The sequence below is a fragment of the Copidosoma floridanum genome, unplaced genomic scaffold (assembly GCF_036245765.1).
Source record: "Copidosoma floridanum isolate Cflo_tuat_1 unplaced genomic scaffold, Cflo_Japanese_pri ptg000008l, whole genome shotgun sequence".
NCBI lineage: Eukaryota > Metazoa > Arthropoda > Insecta > Hymenoptera > Encyrtidae > Copidosoma > Copidosoma floridanum.
Genome location: NW_028321885.1, coordinates 2,750,808 through 2,775,687, shown reverse-complemented (window position 1 = coordinate 2,775,687; position 24,880 = coordinate 2,750,808). Strand labels below are relative to the sequence as shown.

Here is a 24,880-nt window from a genome sequence, read left to right as displayed (position 1 = left end):
TTGTGTACGCTACTATTTCTTGGATGCGTTAGCGTACGCTCGCATATTCTAGTGTTCCATAGATGTGCTCGTGTACGCTAGTATTTCTGGAAAGTACTCGTGTAAGCTAGTGTTTCTTGGATGCACTCGTATAAGTTCGTATTTCTGAGACGTGATCGTATAAAATATAGTATTCCTCGGATGTGCGTGTGTCAGCTAGTATTCCTTGCATGTGTTCGCATGCACTTGCATATGCTGATATTCCTCAGCTGTGTTCACGTATTCTTGCATACGCTAGTATTCCTTGGACACTCTTGTGGACACTAGTATTTCTCGCACGTGTTTGCCTATAATTGATACCCTCATGACCGTTTGTGTACACTAGTATTCATCGGACGCATTTGCGGTGGTGTAATAGACACCCAATAGTTATCTGACTGGTGCCAGAGCACGTAAGGTCTTACGGTGGAAGACACTATTACTATGTACTGCCTAACACTCGCATCCTTCTGTGAGGGATAAACAAGGTTGCACTCGAGCACAGTAGGGGCTCACGGATGTGTGGGGACAATTTAAGGTAATGCTGTGATATGCCAAAAATGCACGGACTTGTCAGGTAGCATTAGGGCTTGTCTAGCGTGAAGGCAGTTGCATGTAAAAAAAATTAATTAGTTGGTACTCCCTCGAACACTGCACACGTGCGAAATAGCTGGAGAGTACTGTCGGTTGTGCTGAGGTATGTCTGATACGTGGAGCCATGCATAGGGCATGTTACATGCCACTGGAGAATGTCTGATAAGTGCATAAATACCAAATATAGCTAGGTGGGGCTAGAATCACTGGTTATAGATCAAGACGATAAGACATGATAGGTAGTCTCAGTGTGCATAGCCTATAATACACAGGAGCACGTAAGATGTCACCACACCATACCTGATGTAACGTTCAAAGCTAATAAAAAACTATTTAATTCAATATGCATTATTATAAGATTACAACTCAAGGAAGCTACGGTGGCGCAGTCATAGGTTTAATTTCGTCAGATTGTACTATGCTAACTAGGAATTGGGTCACTTACAAGTGCGTACGCAAGTTCATATGTGCAAGTTCACGATATCGTATGTGCTATATTTCATGACGAGCTAGTAAAAATCCTAAATTGTCTAGATAGTTTAACAATGTGCTTTGTCTACTCAACAGTGGTTCGCCAGTCAAAGATAAGGTATACCGATGCAACAGCTTTCACGATAGGATCCAATGCTAGTCAAGGATAGTGGAGGCTGCAAATAATCACTGATTTTGGACATGCTTATCTAACCTAGAGTCCTAGGGATTTTCTTGAAACACGAAGTTAAGCTAGATGGTGCTAGGGTCATTTGGCGTTCAAGGGTACCAGTATTCTCAACTACCAGAAAATTTTCTCCCTGTGAACGCAGCCAGAAATGTCTTCAACTTAAGAAATTTGACAATGACGACCACGACAACAATGATGATGACGATAATGATGACAATGATAATGACAATGATAATGATGACGATGGTTATCAGGATGATGTTGACATTGATGATGATGATGACGACGATAATGATGATGGTGACGGTGATGATGATGATGATTATGACGAAGACTACTACGAACACGACGACAAGTGTATCAAAAAAGGTGAATAAAATTGTTTCAATGCAGAAAACATGCTGTTAAGCGTTACTTTCCATATCAAGTGTACCATGCTGGCAAGCCTACTAACATTTCAAGGAAACAAGACACTTTTTGCTGTTGTTGTATCCGTAGAGTTTGGCCTAACTTATTAATTATATGAAAAACATAATAAGTCTCCTATGTACTTAAACTTATTTTAAACTTATTTTGAGTCCAAATTTCAATTACTTCATTGCTGAATTAGATGCCTTGTGTACAGTTTTTGTATTAAGTATGATTTTTTTTTTTATAATATAATACAAAAATAAAGATAGAGAATAAAATTAAAAAATTCAGGACCAACTACGACGACGACGACAATGATGACGACGACGACGACGACGATGATTATAACAATTGTATTAGAAAAAAGGAAATAAAATTGCTTTAACGTTGATAACATGCTATTTACTGTTAGTGTTGATGTTAAGTGTACCATGTTTGTAAGACTACCAACGTTTTGAGCAAACAAAACGCTTCTTACTACAGCATTATCTGTAGAGTTCAGCGTAACTTATTAATTATATAAAATCTACAATAAGTCTACCCTGTAGTTGGACTTATTTTTAGTTCAAACTTTTAACACTTTATGGCTCGATTAGATGACTAGCGTATGGTTTTTGTATAATATGTAATTTAAATCTTAAGAGTTTCAATGCAGAAGTGGCGATCGAGAATTGAATGAAAAAGTGGAGGAAAAGTTAATCTAAAATAGATGTAAATTGTCTTTGAGTCTGAATGTTGATGATCTAAAGCATGGATTTAGTAATTTAAATACAGGCAAGTTTGCGAGAATGTTCTTCAAAAATTTTGCTTCTGATGCTGAATCATTAGGAGTAGATCTCAATTTTTTTTCATTTTCATTATTTTTTTTTTATCAAACGCCTTTATACGATTATGCAGCTAGTAAGTTTCAAACGAAAAACTGATTTACAAAAGTTTAGTGCATACACGTGAAGGGCAGCAGAACTAATCGTATCACTGTATAAATTGTACAAAATGCAACCATTCATTTATAAACCTCTAGTACGTAGTTGATATATCATGGAATACGCCTAGTTACCAATTAGATACTATTTGGAAGAACTACATGAATGCAATAACTAAATTTTTCGAAAAGCACAATTCATGCACAGTAAAATAATTGACAGAAGATTGACAAATACAGATCTTATGCATTTCAAGTTAATATCATCAGATCCTTTGATAACTTTCTTGCGTGTTAAAAAAAGAATACTCAACAACAGTAGCTAAAAATTGTTTGAAATGAAGATACCAACTATAAAAACTACTGATTAGGCAACTATTAGGAAACTGAACAGTTTTTTAATACTTATCTAATTCTTATTTTTTTTTTTATAAAATAAGTCACAGATGCTGTAAATATAAATGGCTAAGAATGTTAACGTTAAAAATAAAAACAAATTTCTGTGCTTATTGCTATAAGGATTAAAGTTTTTTGTAACGATTTCTTAATACATTTTTTTTATTACTTCATGCTTAAATTACAATGTTATACATACATATATACATATATATATATATTCACAATTTACAAAATTTTTCATGTGTCTACAATTTCAGTGTGGTATTTGAAAAGAAATAAACGAATAACTAAAAAAAAACCACACATAATGCGAATTTTGTCATACTTGTAAACTTTAAAAATAGGAGTAGTTTATCACCCCAGACTCATGTGAGTAAATAATAGACTTTAATATTATTTTAGGATTTTGTAGATAAATGTGAGAGAAATAAATTAGGTGACAATAATAAAACGTTTAATTTGCTACATTTGCTTCGTCAATTAATGTCGTACTCCTAAACTGCATGAATAATACTTGTTTTATTAAAATTATGTTACCTCATGCTACAAGAATTTCGGTTACACACAACAATATGCCCTCAGCATTTATTTCTTAATTAACTTCACGCGTATCGCAGAAAAATATTTTTCTATGTTTCAAGGTATCACACTTCAATTACAGTACAACATGTTAGTTAGATGATTGTAGTAATTGAAGCTTGTGACAATTAATAAATACTAGAGAATTTTACTCTTCTTAAGGTTATTAGATACCTATTGTCATGTGTAGATAATAAACCATTAGGGAATTTTTTTTTAAATTTTTATATTATGTATTTCTTTAAGTATGGAAAAAAAAATTACTTTAATTTTAACTAATCTTAACCAACATTGGATAATAAAAGCATTATGATGTGACGTATAATAATTATCATAGATTTCGAACTAAATTTTCTAATTGCACGTTTTTTCTTATTTGACAAAACATAAGATTATGTGTTTTTGTATTTTTTTGGGGGGTTAGATTAATCTATGTCATAAAAATGGCAGTTGTTCATGAAATTACAAAAGATACTGTTTCATAAAAAAAAGCCTTGAGAATTCGTTAGGATTTAAGCTATCTGCAGATTTTTAAACATAAAAACTCTTTTTTACTTACACTGTGCGCCATGAGTAGAATCCGCCTCTACCACCTTGCACTGGTTCAGTTTGATGTATTGCATTAGAGTTCTCAATAAAATAAGTTGTTTAAGTGACTTCTACCTTTTTTCCTGTCACGTACGCAAGCATAAGCTCTGATGTATGCACTGCTACTGAGTGGTGGACTCTAGATCACGGATTCAAATGGACTGTAATTTTTACGTAAACACTAGAGTGTGCATTACCACTCCAAATATTAGAGGTAAGTCTAGACGCGTAGCGAGTGTTCAAATATAACTTTTATCCCTACGTTAACATAAGAGTATGCGCCACTGCCTGAAATATAAGTGGTAATTCTAGATCACAAAATAAAATATGTCGCATTTCCTTCGTAAATACCAGAATGTGCACCAGTGCTCCAAATTATAGTGGTTACTCAAAAAATGTTGCGAGCATTAGGTAATAACTGTTTTTTCCAAGTTCAATGCTGGCTTATTGGCCAGGTGCATGTCATGCAGTGCCACCCTTGGTGTCAAAAGCGTGCAACCGCGGGTACCCACATTATACGTCAATAGCATACTCCGATGCACACTTTTAGGAATAATTAATTAATTAGCATAAAATTAGTGCATTTATTTATCTGATAATAGATGTTATGATAAATATAGGCCTTAGTAATATAACACACTCGATTTGTGTTAACTGTAAGGCCTTCAAAAAAGGTAGACAGTGGATTGAAAGTAGTCATGTGAGCAATGTTACAGAATTTCAAAGTGATGGAGTTAGCAATTTCACCAGTGCCGTCGTAATAAGGCAGACCTCGTTAACTTCAACTCCCTACAGAATTAACCTGCATGAACGTTTTATTCAGATTATTTTGAAAATTGTCTAAGTTGCAATGCACATGAAAATTATCAAGTGGCGCGGTAGCGCCACATGCAAGTTTGAGTAGCAGACGGTGCATGGCTACCGCGACACTATATACGCTCAAATTCGCATTTTGAATTTTCAAAATGGTAAAAAAATTATTTAACATCATCATATATATGGTAATGTAATGTTATTCGGCTTTTCTGATACTAAACTATGATTTGAAAAAAAAATCCCGACCAGAAAAGCTTTTTTAATTGTTTTATTATCTATGCGTTCTTGAAAAGTGCAGATTTTATTTCAAGAATTTTTACGTTCAGACCAAAAAGTTTCGACTCTTAAATTAGCCGCGGATGAGCTTTAGTAGTATATATCGAGCTAGTGTTCAGTTTGATGTGAAGTTAGTCACGCTAAGAGTATTTACTTTATTTATATTATTATATATATACATATATATATGTGGATGTGTATATTATGATAATAACAAATTCAAGGTACTGAAACAATCAATATATCAGATCTCATCTCATCTCATCTCAGAAAAATATACAATAATGTCAATGATAAGCATCACATCGATAAATTTTCTTGATTCCCTGGTCATTGTTAAACATACACAGTGGCGCTGTAGTAGCATTTCTTAATGCCCTAGTCACAGTAGGCTGTGGACGCGCAGTACGTTGCGAAGTTCATGTGGTCGTTACGAACGAGTCGTATCGACGCCGGTGTCAGAATCAACACAATCATGTAATTCGTTGCCAAGACTGTGATAGGCGAATAATTACGGAACAGCCTGATTATATTGTCAGGTTACAATTACTTGAATCAACAACAAAATCTGATCCACTACAAAAAATTATAGATGACAATATAGGAGATTGGATGACTTCTACAATTGATTGTGGTAATGGCTGTAAACGGAAAATAATAGAAAAGACTGATATAACTGTACGCAATATTGTAGTTCTAGTACAATTAGAACTATTTTCTGTTACCGAATATGGTACCCATGAAGTCAATACTGTCAATGTTTAACCCAATAATCCTATTAATAAAATAGTTGGTCTTAAGATTAATAAAATACCACAATCAAAAATAAAAATAGAGAAAAGAATGTATGAGGCTATTAGTGGTATATTTCATCATGGCACAACAACTTCTAGCGGGCATTATACTAATACGCTCCCTCAAGAAAATCAATGGATAAAAGTGGATAATGAAAACGTTCAGAAAAGACCTTGGCAAAGATGTGCTAAAGATCTTTACATTTTGATCTTAGAACAAATCCCTTAAGAAATCGTAAGGAAAGAATTTTATATCAAAAAAGTTATGAAATCTATAAAAAAAATACCTTTGAAAATAAGTATAAAGTTCTGCAAGTTTTAAGTTATTGTCTCTGAAGGTATACTTAATCAAATACATCAATTAATTTTTAGAAAGAATAATCAATTTTAATTGTTCATCAAATCCGTTAAGAAATTCTAAGAAATGAATTTTTCATCAGAAAAATTATAAAATCTATAAAAAAACTACCTTTAAAAAAAGTATAAAGTCATGCAAGTTTGAGGTTATTGTCTCTGAAGGTATTTATAATCAATTATAAAAAATTAATTGCAAATTCAAAACATAATTAATTATAATATTAATTAAAAAAAGTTGTAACACCTATAAGGCCAGAACGAATTCTGTTTTTTTAATTTAAATAAAGAAATTTTTAAATATCATCTTAAGCATGAGAAAGCAGTGAAATCTAAAATTAATAGACAAATTTGAAGATGAATCAAATCAAAATATTTCAGTATATAACAAAACAATTATTACATAATTGATTTTTTATTGAAAAAACTTTCTTTACGAAAAAAACTAAAAAGATTAAAGACAGCAAAAAAAGTTTTTTAAGTAAATTGTATTTTTTGTTTTTAAACAAAATGATGAAATGCGAGGAATATTTTTTGCACGTATATTTTATAACTTTCTAAGACCGAAAACCATATTATTTGTATACATTCTGTATACTAATAATACAGTTTTTGGTCTTAGGAAGTAATGAAATCAACCAAAAAATTCAAGTTTTTCTTTTGTAACTAGTAGTAATTTAATTGAACATAATCAACCACTGAAATAACACGGTTATATCGAACATTACTCGTTAAGGATATTATATTGAATAATATAGTACGTATTACATAACTTGCCGGGACTGATTTTTGAGTTTTTTGATGAACAATCAATACCAAGTTTTTACGGATAACAGAATGTATAAAACAATTTTCTCGTATATTTCTAATTAGTTGATTATAAAGTCAATAGTTATTCACCAACCAAGAAAAAAATGTTTTTATTTAAATGTTATAATAAATTATTTTAATTTGCTCCTCAAGCTTGCGTTTCGTTGAATGTACAGAAGAACAAATTCTTTGTAAAAAAACAAATAGAAAAATAAAAATTCAATTTGTACCCTGGTAGACAATTTGCCATTTTGTGAGCATTTATAAAACGTTTTTTCTAGCCGTTTTCCAGAATTTTATATTTTGACAAAATAGCTGTAAAATGCTAGAAAAAGGTTGGAAAAAACATTATATAAGTTTAAAAAAAATGGTCTATTTCTACCAGGGTACGGACTTTTTTTTTGTCCATTTATTTTACGAATCATTGATTGACTTATAAGCACCATTAAAATGTTATTTGAAATTTCTTTTAAAAATATTATGATTTAGCAAAAAAATTATTAATAAACAAATTTATACTTAATGCACACTTAAAGGTACTTTATACAATTAATAAACTAATTAATGATTAATTGTGTTACGGGGTGCACAATGCGGATCAACGAGGCGGAGTCTCTCCACTTCGACCGGGCCTGTGTTGCCCGGATACCCAACGGTGACACTCCCTGTAAAATATTTTGCGGGTCTCGTTTGCCGAGACACCGCTGCAGAATCAGGTATCGCGGCTACAAGGTGTCTGTCGTCGCTTTTCGCGACGATCGCTTATAATGATTTTATAAGGGGAAATTTAGGCACACCAAAAGAAGTACTTACGATCAAGTTTAAAATAATTAGTGTATATTCAGGGAATATGCAATAATTACAAAAAAGGTATCCGCGGGTATGTAGTGTATGTGTGTGTGTGTGTGAGATCTCGCTCGTCGAGCGCGATTGCTCGACGAGCTCGCAGCGCGAAAACGCAGACCAGGCAGACTTACGCGGGCTAATCGAGGGCCGCTGCCTTTTACAATAAAACGGTCGCCTAAGGACCGGTACTCACGGTCGCAGGTAGTGAAGACTCTCTCAGTCTCGAAGGAGCTGTCGTGCCAACGCTGGGGCCAGTAGGCGTCCCTACTGGTAGTGTCTGGAGGTCGAGGTCGCTGACGCTAGCCTCGCGTTAGCCCTCTGGCTGGGGGAACCTTCCGTCTCTCGTGGAACTCGGGGTCGCCTGCTTTCTCAGCAGCTCCCAGCACACACCTGGTATTCTCTGGACGTCGCATCCAAAGACACCAAAGAAAGCACTTCTCGCGTGTCAAAAACTTATCGCGCAAAAAGAAAACAAAATCGATCTTAAGAGTAGTACTCCAAAATTATACGCTTCTCGCGCACTCGCTTGCCCAAGCTAATCTGTCTCTCCTCGCTTCCTTTCGTGGCTTTCCTCTCTTTCCCTTACCCCTACTTTCCCATCCCGCTTTCCCACTTAGGTCCCTTGAACTCTTTTTCCCCCTTTCTCTACCTGCCCTAGCCTACTAACGTGGCCTAACGGTGGGGCACCGTTACAATTGTTATACAAAGAATTATCTATTACTGTTAATATGTAACATCTAGAACTCGAAAATCAGTCCCGGCAAGGTATGTAAGACGTACTATATTATTCAATATAATATCCTTTACGAGTAATGTTAGATATAACCGTGTTATTCCAGTGGTTGATTATGTTAAATTAAATTACTACTAGTTACAAAAGAAAAACTTGAATTTTTTGGTTGATTTCATTACTTCCCAAGACCAAAAACTGTATTATTAGTATACGGAATGTATGTATGCAAAAAAAATTTTTCGCATTTCATCATTTCATTTAAAAACGGAGATACAATGTACGTAAAAAACAATTTGCTTTTTTTAATCTGTTCAGTTATTTGTGAAGAAGTTTTTTTTGTTAAAAAATATATTATTTTGTTATACTCTGAAGTATTTGAATTTGATTTATCTTCAAATTTGTCTATTAATTTTGGATTTCACTGCTTTCTAATGCCAAAGATGCTATTAAAAATATCTGTATGGCAATTGAAAAAACTGAATTCATTCTCGATTCATAGGATTTATAATTTTTTAAATATATATTATCATCAATTATTTTTTATCTCGGAAATAAATTTTTTATGATTGTATTATATTCAATTAAATTACAACTAATTACGAAAAAAAAACTTGAATTTTTTGTTGATTTCATTACTTCCTAAGACCAAAAACTGTATTATTAGTATCCAGAATGTATACAAATAATATGGTTTTCGGTCTTAGAAAGTTATAAAATATACGTGCAAAAAATATTTCTCGCATTTCATCATTTTGTTTAAAAACAAAAAATACAATTTACTTAAAAAATTTTTTTTGCTGTCTTTAATCTTTTTAGTTTTTTTCGTGAAGAAAGTTTTTTCAATAAAAAATCAATTATGTAATAGTTACTTTGTTATATACTGAAATATTTTCATTTGATTTATCTTCAAATTTGTCTATTAATTTTAGATTTCACTGCTTTCTCATGCTTAAGATGATATTTAAAAATTTCTTTATTTAAATTAAAAAAACAGAATTCGTTCTGGCCTTATAGGTGTTACAACTTTTTTAAATTAATATTATAATTAATTATGTTTTAAATTTGCAACTAATTTTTTATAATTGATTATAAATACCTTCAGAGACAATAACCTCAAACTTGCATGACTTTATACTTTTTTTAAAGGTAGTTTTTTTTATAGATCTATATTTACAGTTGGATAACCATCGAAATTTATGTAATTTTACTCCATCCGCCCTTGAGCTACTGTTACACTGAACAACATAGCACTTTATTACACCCATATTCCATAAAAGTTTAAATAAAATGAAACACAATTTTCATGTCTGATTTCGCGTAACTATACTTTTTTTTGCTGTCTGCTTCTAATAGTGTGCTCTGGATCGAAAACTAACGAGGCTTCATTAAGATATTGTTACATTCAAACATTTAACTAACGTTTTTGGCACCACATAGTTTATTTCTTTATATTTGTGTTACTGCAATATTATTATATTGATACCATTTATGCATACGTGATGATAACATCCGTAAATTTGACGAAATACTGTTATTCTTTCCTTAATTAAGCAAAGATGACAGTTATTCGGTTCCCCAGGTTTTCTGTTTTTGCCACTACGCACGCTAGCATCTACTCATCCATCCCCTTCCATCACTTGCACCTGGTCGATACACCACGGCTTAGAAAGACAAAGTAACTTCTATGCCACTCAAAACGATCAAAACTCTTGCTACCCCACTGAAAGGTAATTGTGCCCCCCTTACTCTAGTCAGTAAGGACAGCAACGGTCAAGTTGGGAAACAAGTAAATAAATACTCTTTCACAAGATCTTCATAGTTTCTTAGGCCAATGTCTGATCAACGTGCCTTATGACAATTTTTTGTTATTCAGTGCAAGCTCAGACTTAAGTAAACGTCGTGCCAACGTAACAGCCGTATAACTGAAAGCAGATAAGCATTTCTTTTTTTTTTCATTAAAGAAGTCAAGTCATGTCACATGACACAAGGTGCTTTAGACAATTAGCTTATGATAAATAACACTATTAACTACCAAACAAACGCATTTAGACCCATAGTTGTAACGATTCTCAAAAATCCTGAAAAAGCTTGCATAATTTTTACAAATCTTGAAAATATAAGAAACTATAATAAAAAGTTAGTAGGTCTATTAAAATTTTGTGTGCGTATTTGTCTGGGGGGTGAGTCTGTAAGTACGTAATTAGACTATTTCTTCATATATCCAATACTTTTTGACTGATTTCAATTATTTGAGTCATAAAGTAACTTTTTTTGCATCCTGTTGTAGTGGTTCAGAGAAACCAATTGTCGCACCTTATTAAAATTGTTATGACGGTTTTAGTGTGTCTTAAGGAAGTTTTGTCGATTTATTGAGTTAAAAGAAATCATGTTTTAATGTGTATTATAGTGTTATGTAGCAGACAACTTATTTTCTTTTGATCTACTTTTTTCACACGGATGCATCATTTTGTTTATGTAAAATAAATTTAATAATCCTACTGACAAATTTAACTGATTCAAGGATTATAAATCTAGTTTTGATTACTAAAAAAACAGTAAGACTTTTATTCTCAGCTGCTTAGACGGTCTAAAAACTGTGTAGATTTTAAAAAGATTTGGTACTACAAATGTGTTTATGATTAAAACTCTCACTTTTAATACCAGCTCTTTTAAATAGAAATAAACTTAGGATTACTGTTTTTAGTGTATGAATTTTTATTGAAAATTTTTTTTTAAATATTACATTTTTCTGACTTACTAAGTAACTCGTTGAGTTAGCGCATGCGTTTTTTCAGAGTAGAAGGCATACGGCTTTTTCGAACTAAATAATATTATCATTCATCACTTTTTTACACTAAATAATGTAATTATTGGCCAACAAACGCCGTTATGTTACCTAGTGATTGGTGTTGATGTTATGAATTAATGCTTTTTTTATTCATACATATAAGCACACATATTGTTACCCGTCATTATGAAAGCAATAGTTGAGTTAAAAAGACTCTTTCTTGCTTTCACTCCAGGAAGACTCTCTCTTGCCCTGATCTGATGAACTAATTCTTAAAGTTTTTCACTACTTTTCCAATACGTGATAATAATCGTTGAAATTTTTTAGTTATCCATAGCATAAAAATAGCATCATCATTCGTATTCTATGAGGCTTTTGAGTTTTTTTCTATCATAAAATACTATGGTATTTTAAAAACTATATTTCTTACCAAGAACTTGCAATAAGATTTTAACAATTTAATAACTGAATTATTTATACACATACAACAACATAGGTAAGAAATGATATACTTATAGTATAAATAAAACCACAAGGTGGTTTAAAGAGTTCCTCAAGTTTTTGCGTGCATCCAAGGATAACCCAGTACTACCATTGCTAGATGGACACTCAACGCACGTGAGGGCTATTGCCAATGGTGTTACGATCTTGTGCTTGGCTCCACACTGCACGCACCGTATGTGACCGTTGGATGTGAGATTCATGAAATCTATAAGTTCATACTACACTGAGGGAATCAATGTACTTCAACGAGAAGAACAACAAGTTGTACTTAAAAAAAAGCTTCTCTCTTCGGAAAAGCTTTCATCAAAGTGGCAAAGATAGAGACTGCCGTGAATGCTTTTAAAAAAACAGGGATCTATCCACTGAATACATCAGTTTCTCAACCTTCTGATTTTGTGCACCTATCAGAAGCCAATACTTCTTTTTGGTAATTTTTATCAAAACAGTTTATAACACATACTTTAACTTTTAAGGGGCTTCGATGAAAACGTCTGAAATCAGCGCATTGATCATTGAACTCTCCGATAAGAAGTCATCTACAAGCGTTTCACATGCTCTTTCAAAAATCTCAGAGAACAAACTACATCCTTTGCTCAGTGTCAGTTCTACTTCAAAAGATTACAGACTCTCCATTTCTGTCTCTTATCTTATCGATGCTGCACCTCTCATACACTATCTGGTAATTATTTATGTATATCGCAATTAATTAAAAGTCTTTTTCTAATTTATTGTGGCTATTGATTCTGGAATAATTTCCTATCACATGTTACGCCTGCATCAGCAAACGAGCAGGCTTCGTCACTGGAGGGTGTTCAAGATCTTTTCCGATCTCAAGAGGTACTAAATATTGCTAGTCAATTAAACGATTATTTAAATGAACCTAGAACTGATTACATACTGCACAACAAAAGTAGTACCACCTAAATCAAGAAAACTTCCAACCAAACAGGCAAGACAGCAATAATAACGTCCTCTGGGTACAAAAAAAAATTGATAGCTCAAAAATTAAAAAGTACAAAAAAAGAGCAAAAAGAGAAAAAAAACTAAAGGTAATGAGTATTGTTTAAGTTGATAATGTGATAAAAGTAGAAATAGTAGGTATTGCAAATGCTTCACTGAAAAATGTTCAGAAAAGACGAGTATCTTTATGTGATATAGAATGTAATACTACAAAAATCTCTCGTCAATGTGATTTAGTGCTAAGTAAGTACAGAAGATTTTTTAATTCGAAACTTTTTCATTATTGACATCTCACAATTGTCCACAAACTATAATGGGCTTATTCAAAATATTTTTTCAACTGGTGATTAGCACCAGTGAGCCAATTTGAACCTCATGAGATGGATGATGCCACTTGGAGATTGATTGCAGCCGCTGAAGGTAATAAGATGACCACTGTTTTCAAAACCTCTGGAGCTGTGCCTGGATGAACTGCCACCTGGAGAGTCAAGACTGAGATAAGTCGAGTAAGCTAGGTTCTAGAGGTATATTAAGTGCCGACCCAATGAGAAAATGACCAGGCGTGAGACATTCTAAATCTTCTCAGTCGTTGCTCATCAGCTCTAGAGGTCTAGAGTAGAGCACTGATTCGATCTGTGTGAGTAGAGTGCTGATTTCTTCGTATGTGTATAGTGTTTTTCCAACGGTACGACGCAGATGAAATTTTATTGATTCCACTGCGGCTTTCCATTTACCTCCCATGTGAGGAGAAGCTGGAGGATTAAATTTCCAAGTCGTACCTTGTGATAAGAGTGTTCTTGTGAGTGGACTAGACTGACGTTGAGCATTCATGTAGAGCTGTTGAAGAGCTTTATCAGTGCCGACAAAATTCGTACCGCAGTCTGAGTAAAGCTTGAATGGTAAACCATGGCGTGAAGTAAATCGGCGATAAGCAGCAAGAGATTCATCTGTTGAGCAATCTGTTACAGCTTCAAGATGAACTGCCGATGAACTGAAGCACACAAAAACGCAAATCCAGCCTTTGTACGTCCTTGAACCTTGACCCTTCCACGATTTGATGGTAATTGGACACGCGTAGTCCACACCAGTGTGAGAGAAAGGTCTCGATGGCGTCACTCTGGCCTCGGGCAGTTGACCCATCATTTGCTGCGTATGTTGAGCACGGTACCTTGCACACGTGACGCATTTAAGAATGCTGGATCAGATGGGAGCTCTTTCACCGATGATCCAAAACTCCTGACGAGTGCGACTGTGAGTTAGTTGAGTACCACCATGGAGAGTTACCTAATGAGCATGTTCAACCACTAGAGATGTAAACTGTGAGTGCCGAGGTAAAATAGCTGGGTGAATAGCAACTGTGTTGAGTGCTAAGTGTGTGAGTCTGCCTCCAACTCGTACAATGTCATTGCTATCGACAAAGGCTATCAGCCGAGTGAAGACATGTCCTTTAGGTAGAGTACTTGATTTGAGATGTGAGATATCATCCTTGAAAAACTCTGCTTGAATAGACTTGATCCAGAAGAGTTTGGCTTGAGTTATGAGATCTGCCGTAACAGACGTAGAGTGAGTCTGACCTTTGAGTTTGGCTTTGAACTTTTCACATGCAAGCACAACTGTAGCGGTTAGTCGATATAGGTGCTGAAGCGTTGAGCAGAACTTGAGCAGCTGAGATGACAAATCTGACGGCTTGGAAGTGGCCACAAGGACTGCAGTTGGACGAGCCTCTGAACTGTCGTCAAACTGAAAGGTGTCTGGTTGATCAGGCCATCCCCTGTCATCTGACGTCATCCAGACCGGACCATTCCACCACAGATCATGAGATACAAGCTGAGAGGTGAGAAGTCCCCTCGACGCACAATCCGCAGGGTTGTGCTTTCCTGGCACATGCCTCCATTGAGCTCACGGAACAACGTCAATGATCTGAGTGACCCAATTTCTCACGAAATTTTTCCACCTACTAGGGTGAGATTTAAGCTAAAAGAGAGTTACTGTTGAGTCGGTCCAGAGATGAATCTTGCTTACGGTGAACTTAACTTGATGCACAACATATCTTGTGAGCTTTGCTAAGGATGACAATTTTACAACAAAAATGTTGCATTTTTCTTGTAAATTGAAAAAAGTTATTGATATTTTTTAAGAAACTTAGACAGTTTCAATAAGTAACAAATATATTTACACCAATCAGATAGTAATCCACAGGTCTAAGTAACCTCGAAATTTTCATAAATAGAAAAAAAATCTGTTTTAACTTGTCTCCAAATTTGTTTTACAAAACCTTTGATTTTTGTGTTCTTACTTTAATAAAATTTTTAAACTACGTTATACTGGTTCCAACTTCGAAAAAACTTCAGATTTTACGTTTTAATGATAAATACGTTTATTGTAATACATAAAAGTCCATTACGTTTTATTCTCATTTACTGATTAAATCTTGTAATTCAGTAACATAAAGACACGTTATAAATTAAGCTTTCTATAGTACTTATATATATATGGTACTTATTGTGTTTAATAAATACTGATGTAAAACAACATTTATCAAAACTATTTGTGACGTATAGCATATGAACTGATGAAGGACATTTTAAATCCTTTATTCATTAGTTGTTATTTAATGAGATTGTAGATTTCCTGGTAATATAATATTTTATGGCTCAGTTTAGAAATTTTCGAGAAATCTGTTTAGTGTGCCTAAAAACTACATAAGTTTTTTAAGAACTGTTTTTTTTTGGGCTCTCAATAAATCAATGAAAGTAACTGACAAAGAATAATTAAATTTTTTTTGTTACGATGATGAACTGCTTGATCCATCAAAAAATTTAAATAAATCTAAGTAATTTATTTCAATTCAAAGTAAGATATCTGAACTAATTAAAATACTAAAATGACACATGATACTGCATATTATATGTCTTTATGTTTATAATTACGTTTTATTTATAATCGTTATATTTAACATTTAAAGATACCTGAATTATAAGAGTAATTTTTTCAATTATTTTTTATGTAATACTTTTTTTACAGCCAATATAGTAAGTGCTAAGGATATCCAGTGATAGTGTTGTTAGTAACGATAAAGGTAAGAGTGTAGAGTAAGAGAGTTTATGCATTGTTGTTAGATTGATAAGCAAAATCCTGAAATTAACCTACAAAATGCTGTCTTGATTTTATGATGTATTATGTAGTCGGCCCTGCTAATAACGGAGAACCAAATTGTCAAAAGTTAGTGAGTATGCTTAAACAATGAAAAGATATTTTTTTTTGTAGAAAAACACTGGTAACTGAAAAACGATGGATAGCGTGCACTGAAAAATGGCTTGCATTTATCTAAAGAGTGCAAAAAAATCCGTGAGAGTTGATTGCCTGTTCGATTTTGATGATTGCAAAATCTCGAAAAAATGGGTGGAATAACGTCAATATTATTTTTTAATAAAGATAAATGAGTGTAGTGGTGGTGATGGCCAGCTTGAGGAGCTGGTAAGAAAGAGCACGGATTAGCTTGTATGTAGGTGGTATATGTATGCATGCTTACAATAGTGTGGCAGAACATACGCTTTTACTATACTTGTCTTTCATATATTTACATTCCTGTATACGATGAGTTTATCTCGTATTACTCGTATATTTCTTTTACATTCTGATCCGTCTAATTATTTTCTATATTCATGACTTCTTAGCCATTTGTGTAGTGATAACTACAAGTCAATTTTGATGCTGATCAGGTAATCTAAAAATTGATACTTCACCCGACGCACGACGATCTCTATCAGATGAAAGTGCTGTACTTTTGCACTGCGACTTTAATTTTCTTACGCACTGCCTGTTTTGTAGAAGGATTCTGTATGCGGATAAAAAAAAAATTTTAATATTGCTTACAGGAAGACGCTTAAACGGCTTCTTGAAGTTGCTTCGATGAAAAAAGATATCCACGCTGATCTCATTTCTCAACCTACTTTCTTTGTGCTTGGTAAGGACGTATAATCATTGTACCATAAAGAATGCATTGAGATGCTTTTATTCTCAGCTAGTTGCTACAACTTCGACAACAATCCCTGGCTCAGAAACAGTGCAACATGTCTTTAATTCCGTAGAGAGCTGCCAGAAGTTCAAATTTACATTGGTTGAGTTGTGATCGATTATAAACAATGTATTAGTTACCAATAAGGTCATGATAAAAACCGTCAACTGAAACTTGTATTTCCTAAGCATAGAAAAAATGCTAGCGATTTCTTATACGGTGGACCATTTGCAGTACACGAAAAGCGTACTGTAGACGTCATGGAAAGCTTGGAAGAGTTATGTTCCTCACAGTTTAATTTTAGTTAACAACATATAGATTTCGGTACGGGCCGCATTGCAAAGTACCACGAGCACCTAAATAAACTCGTATTTGGGTTAAGGGAGCATGAACCGTTTAATTAGCGACCTAATCTCATGTCACTGCGCACAGAGATTATTGGCTCTGATATGATTAATTGTCACATGGCATTCAGAAATGGTAATCAATCCATGTAAACTATGGTAGGAAAGATGGCTTAAGAGATCTTTTTATCAAGAGTTCACACTGTGAGACCGCTATCTCAGCTACACAAAATCGTAAATTGGCAAAGGCAGACACACGTTACTGAGTCAAACTTATTGTTCCGAAAAGTTGCAGTTGAACATATCTTTGAAGCTTACTATTAATTTGCTGTCGGAAATTTTCAGAAAAATGCGATTGTTGTTTTTAATGGTTACAGTAGTGAGTTAATCGGTGTCAAATCATATAAAAGGTATCATCGAAAAAAAAAAATTGTTGCGTCTGGTGTTGAAACTAAACTTCGCAACATGGTGACTGTGGATCAGCAAAAGTTTCTCGCAAACGTCGCAAATAAGTTTCAATTCGTAGAAACGCTGTCCAATTATTTTAGTGACAGACAAATTTAAACAAAAATTTTCACAGACGATGCCGAAGTATCAATAGTAAGTACTGCCGTGGGTATCGTAAAATCAACATCTGAGCCACTAGCTGTTGTAGGAAACGATATTTATTTTCTTGTTAATGTAGTAAGTCTGATGAGAAATACGGAAAACATATTTTTTTTAAAAGAATTGGTAAAGAAGACAAGGTGACTTTGTACGACGTTCGAGCTCAAAGTCACATGACAAGTTTTATTTTACTAGCCCACGGGTATAGATGTTGTAATAGTACAATTGCCTTCTCTAAGAAAGGAAAAAAAAAACAAATTTATGGTACACTGGAAAGTAATCCGAATTCAATAAATTAATCTTAAAACTACCGAGACTTAATAATTTAATGAATACTGTTCAATTTTTTAAATACTATTCAACCATTCTACCAAAATGACTCAGACGTTAATGATATTTTTAAGACTGCAAAGAAATTAACAGTGTTATTATACAAAATAAAAAACGACGTCAAGATTGGTCAATGGACTTGTTATCAAACGTTTAAATTATCCATCGGACCTGTCTAGAAAAAAAGTTATTTGTCCACATTACCACCAACTGACAAAGCACTGTTGGTGCTCAAGATATATGTCATTTATTTTTGTCCCTGTTATTAGCAAAAAAACACGTTAGTTTAAAACTCAGCACGAGGTACAGGGTCGTTAAGGTTTTGATTTTTTACTATTATTTTGTAGTAAGCATAAAAAATCTAAAACTGAACTTTATTATCTTGGTAGTTGGACAAACTAAAGACTTTTTTTTTTGATTTCTGCAAACATTTTTGTAAGCTCCCAAAAAAAACTGATTTTCCAGATGTAGTAGTGGACAGATTTTAAGTAATATTTTGGCCAGCTAGAAGAAACTTTTATTCAAACACTTTTAATTACCCAAGGAAGATATCCTAAAAATCCTGTCAAGCCTGTTGATATGCAGTTACAAGATTTTTCTGATTTCATAAGTTAAAGTTTGAAGCAGCTTCAAAAATTTTACTAACGGACCATGTGGGGCGATTAATTTTTGCTGATAGGCACACCAGGTGAGTCCGACACTATAATCTAACTAGCGTATTTATTGGTCAAACATTGTATTTTGAATAACTTTGGTCTATTGAAGTTTGTTTGTACGAAGCTTAGAAAAAAAATGACAATGAATTTAAGAACACCTGTCTTTTAGTAGTTCAATAGACTGTACATATTTTGTGTCATCAACTGAATATAGAATGTTTCTCAGCCTCAGTCATTTTGAATCGAATCAAATTCCTGACTGACTCAATTCATCATCAATTTTTGACGTATAACAATTATTTTTTACGTAAAATGTCATTGTGTAACCAAATATAGCACTGTACAATGAACATGCATAAAAGCCGGCCTTTCATTTACAGCAGCATGTTAAAACTAAAATGCTTCAACTTGTAACATTGTATGAAGAACGTAATCGACTAAAAACACATATCGAAAAGACATTATGAGACTCAGTGTATTTAGATAAGGTGACGTCGGAGCCTAATGATAAAGAAGTTAAAGATTCTACTGATTTTTTAACAAGTGATGTTTAGATGGATGTTGATCTCTCTTACAGCTACAAATTTACGTATAAATAAAGATTATTTGTATACGTCAGTTGTCATTTAATAAATGATACAGTATCATTAAATTAACTTCTGGTATTGTTAAACCAATTCATTGACTCCAATATTTACTGTGATACTGTATCTAAAACGTAACGAAGGTTTGTAACAGCATGTACGCTTTAGTGATTACAATAACATAACATTTTCAAATATTACCGTGTAAAGGGCCGAAAAAACATTAAATATCAATTCTTCATGAGTCAAAATTAAATTATTATTTTCTTAGTTAATAAAACGATCAATACAATAGAAAAAAACTGCGTTGAACTATCCATAAAAATGTTAGATATGACATAAAACATTAGCAAAATGACGTAAACATTCAAATTAAAAACATAAGTGCAGTCAAACGTATCAGAATGAATAATGGAGTCAGTAAACGCATTCTGTTACTACTGTTTAAAATAAAAATGACGTGATAGGTTCGAAGAATGCTCTTCTCTACAAAAGTACTTACAGAGAGTAAAGCTTCTTTTAGAACTTACTGTCCTATAGCTGTGAGAAATAGGATATAGTTTTAAGTAATGCGAATAATAGTTTCAGAAAACAATTACGTAACATTTAAAAATGTGCAGAAACAAAAATCGATTGTACATTTTTTTTAAATTTCTTAAGCTGTGGATATTTTTTACGTTAATGACTGTAAATCTATCTAATTCTTATACAATTGCATAGACAATAAAGAATAATTACAAATAAATATTTTCATTATGCAAATATTTCGAATGTTGTTTCAGCATACTCCTTAAATAAAAAAAAAGCTGTTAACAAAACAGCTAGTGTTTCTATTATTTTGTTTGAAGCACTATTTGAAATTCTTAACAAGGCTAATAATGTTTCATAACTATGCAAAACTCTCCTTTATTAACTAATTATGTATTTTAATCTCTCTCCGTATCCTTCTCACTATGCACCTCATACAACTGTATAAATAGTTCAGCAGTCTCACTTTTCTATTACTTGACCTCCTAAGTGGTTTTAAGACAAACCTAAGCATGACTATGGCATAGTACTTTAAAGATGCAGCTGAGAAAATTTTGTAATTTTTAAAACATATTTTATTGACAACAGATGAGACACTTGTCAAAAGACTGATGGATATGGGTATCGCACTTTTCAAACACGTTAAAGTTTCAGTCAACTATCATATTTAATTACGTCTGATGAATGAAAATTACAAGCTGCAATCAAGGCTGCAATGGTTTCGATACAATCCTCTACAAGCACACTGCTCTACAGTTAAAGAAAATTAAAAAATAAATGAAACACTATTGAAACAGATTGAGGTGTAGGAATGGAAGCATCAATATCTAATAACAAAATAAATTCTGGAATTAAAAGTAGATGTAAATCTGATAAAAATGTATCTATTAGTTGGAAAGACGTTAGTAGTACTTTTGAAAATCAAATAAGTACTTTATTTATTGTGAACTTCAACCATTTAGTCCTCAAAAAATTTTTGAAAAAATGTCAAAGTACAGTTTTTTAAATATATTCAAGAAACTTTGAAAAATCATGAAAGTTTATAAGTAATTACTGTAAAAGCTGCTGAATTTTAAATTTTAATATACGATGTAGAAAGATTTGACATAAAATACTCTAACACAAAATTTAATGCAATTTATCAAACAACAGATTTAAGTCAGTGGCTTAATGAAAGTATATGACAGCCAATAGATAAAGATGTAAAAGATTTTTAAGAAAAAAAATTGGGTTGGAGTTTAAACTGCATACTTAACCTGGTTGTGAGTATTAATACATATAGTCCTATACAAGGAAGCTCTTACATTATACTTCCAGACTGTATAAAGAATAAAAAAGCTTGCGGTTACGTAGAAAACAATGGGAATTTCAATCATATTAAATTTGTAAAAGAAAAAACAAAAGTATCAAAGTTTAAAAAACAGAATAATATCTTAATAAATTCCGTAATTTTTTTTTTCTAAAGTTAATATTTACAATGTTTTCCCAAGTAATTTGGCAAATAGGAAAAAAAGCACGTCAATCTTCTCCTTGTTAAAAGCTTTTATACACAAGAAAATAAAATGGAGACATATAATGTCAATACAGAATATAAATTTCACTATGTTTAGATAAAAAGTTTATCATTTGGTGAGCAAACAGTTGTTAAAACATCATCATAGAACATGTATATGCGATCGCTCCCTTCACTACTTTTGAACCGTGCAAAAAACTAAATGAGCACGAATTGATTGTAAAAATTTAATGAAAAGTCAAGTAATACTTTCCGATAGAGTAAGAATGACCATTTACTAGAATTTAAGAATTGTATGTACAAGAACTATTAACCTTTCGTTGAGTAAGCAGATTTTGAGTGTTTGCTAGAATCTATTAAAGATTCTAGTACTTCTTTTGAGAGTTCAAAATCGCTTGAGTCCTCCTGTCTTTTTTTTAAGCTTGCTGTTAACAATTATTAATGCTTTCTTGATGTTGGTAATCAGTGATGCTTGATTGTTGTCAGTTGTCGATATCGCTTGCTTGCGTATAAGTCTCGAGACCCCACTGTTACTAAACACACTGTGCTTAAGAAGTTGCGACCGTTGAATTCTGAAGCTTGAGACATCTATTCACGGAAGAGTGTGTGTTATGTTGGTTTGTAGATAGCATTTGTCAATTGTGACTGTAACTTCTTTATCAGTAGAAATTTTATGAAGTCATGACCTGATGTTCCTCTGTTATTAGGAGATCCTTTCACTTTCTCGAAAACACCTTACATAGACATTGAAATATATAGTAGGAATGACCACAGAGTCCGTTAATCCTTTGAGTTATTTCACTGGTTTTGATATAATATCTTAATACTAAAAATCAAATAGCTTGAAGAATTTCAAAATGGTTTTCTTATTGCATTCGTCTTTTATAAGACTTAAAATTTTGTCATTTTTTGGAGGTATCTTCAAGTTGTTGTCAATACATTATGCCTGGCCTAGTTGATACGCTGTAAGACAATTTTTTCAGAAGTTTTCAAGTACTTTAACAAAAAGCAGTTTATCTGTTTTTGAATAAAAATCGGAGTATTGTCAACGTGTCAAACATCAGTACATAAAATGACAATTTATCTTGAGCAGAAGCCATGAACTTAAAAGAGTCGATACAACAAGGATAAATATAAGTTTCTGTGATATAAGTATTTTGTACATAAAATATATTTTTTCTTGGCTTGCGATAAAAGCTTATTTCTACTGGAAAAGCATGTGACAAGTGCTTTGATAAATGAATGAGAATTATCTCAACGTAAATTGTTAAATATGACTGGTATAACTCATAAATCTCGATAATTAATGTTACATTCTCTGTGTGCAGCTCTTTAATATCAATAGCGATGAAAATTTTTTTGTAAAATACAACATATCTTATACAATAAGAAACATACAATTATACGTACGTTCTTGTGAGATGAGAGCGATCCTTTACGTTTGTATTAGTTTAATCCAAAGATTTGCTACAACAGTTTTGTTATGGCAGTTGATCTCTTTATGTATTCTGTTAGTACTTTATGGGCTTAGAGTGGTCTTAATCGAGCAAGTACGTGTGAAATTGAGTGAAAAAAGTTAGATAATTTACAGCAGAGTTGCCTGAAGGCATGCAGCTTCTTTTGCCAAGATCATCAGCTGCGTACACTTACGTTTAATTACGTTAACTCTTATATGTTTAAATAGTGGAATTGTCCACAGTGCATGGAGAAGCAGAGAGTGTCATGTGACTATTAAATTCAGGTTTAGTTATTATTTAAAGTAAGTTATGAATTAAAGTTAGTTATTTTATTAGTATTATTACGCTGGTATGGAGGAAAAGAAAAAGTCTCGTAGCTGAAAATAGATTTTGTAATATTTTCGTAAAGTTACATGGTTGCAAAATTATTCTAAAGGTGTCCACAGCACGTAACAGTACGTCACTTATTTCCAGCTGCATGAAAACCTTGGAAGCGATAACAGCAGTTACTGTAAGTACAGGAACAACTGTGATATTAGTTATTGAAATCGTTATCACACTTACAATTGCCTAGTAGGCAGATGCGCTATGTGCCTATATTATTAAGTTGAGTCGGTAAAAAATAGAATTGGGGTTCCCAAAATTGTTATCACACGTAGAAGGTATACATTCACGACGTAAGCAGTTGTATTTACTGCAGTGATTGAACTTAAGCTGCGTAAGCCCCCTCAGGCGATTTTGGCTGTTATTCTTGTATTATAGAAAAATGTAATGGTGGACGTTGACATGACAATATTAGTAAATATAGTCTTTCTTTGTTTGTAGTGTTTGTGTTATAGGCCAATAAACTTTCATTGCAAGTCCATTCATCTCTGAAGTCAACGAACTAGTTGTTGGAAATTGAGCTATAGCATTTTTTTAAAGACTGCTTCTTTAACCTAAAGAAGTGAAAAGCAAATAGTCTACGTTTTTTGATTCAAAAATTTGCTTTTGGTACATTCAAGTCTGGTAAATGTTAGATTTATTATCCTCTAAAACTGCACCTATCTTTAATAGCTGTTTTGGTTACTGTATAATAATTTGAATCAACGTTGAAACATGTCTGACTGGCGTTATAATACTAATAGAATACCTAACTTTAATCCATAACTTTTTTAAAATAATAACTAAACCTTCATTCAATCATCATGAAAGACTTTCTTCTTCTCCATGTACTGGGGACAATTCCACTATTTAAACATATAAAAGTTCAGGTACACTTACTGTAAGTGGCTAATGACAAAATAAGCTAGTAGTTATTATTCATTATTTAACCAACGGTCCTTAGAACACTCCAAAAGATCAACGTTGTGACGTTGCACTTTCGCGCCCTGAGACACTATAGAGTGTCGTAGCCAGGGCGGTCCCGAAACAATGTCCAAAGACACAAATATCCTCTCACCAAAGTCCGTTGTATCATGAAACGTAAAAAACCCCTGTCCCCACACTCACGATGTGCGCTGCTTGGCCCAGGAGACTCATCCCTGAGGAGGTCCCGCTGGCGGTAGTCCGTCGGGATCAGACTACTCTCCTAAGGAGAAACGAGGTGCGACCTGTAAATTTGGAAGGAAGGAAAAACACAATCCGACAACAGACAAGGTAAATGATTTATACGAACACTTCACTTTATTTTGGCAAACTTTTACACGTGGGCTTTTAGGCCCGAATCTTGGCGCAATCCAGCGCTATCGCAACAATCCGTGATAATCACACTTTCCCCCGGACTCTCCCGTTCTCGCACTCCACGCTTCC

The 24,880-nt window shown here is 33.2% G+C and overlaps 1 protein-coding gene across 1 annotated transcript in view; it reads left to right on the top strand.

Annotated features, from left to right (window-relative positions):
* The window catches only part of LOC106636993 (RAS oncogene family member Rab32), a 268,682-nt gene that overhangs the window by 157,570 nt on the left and 86,232 nt on the right, over nt 1-24,880 (top strand). The window contains exon 3 of the mRNA XM_089589278.1: nt 16,776-16,834. Coding sequence (XP_089445404.1) covers nt 16,776-16,834 — 59 coding nt within the window. The remainder of the gene's footprint in view (nt 1-16,775; nt 16,835-24,880) is intronic.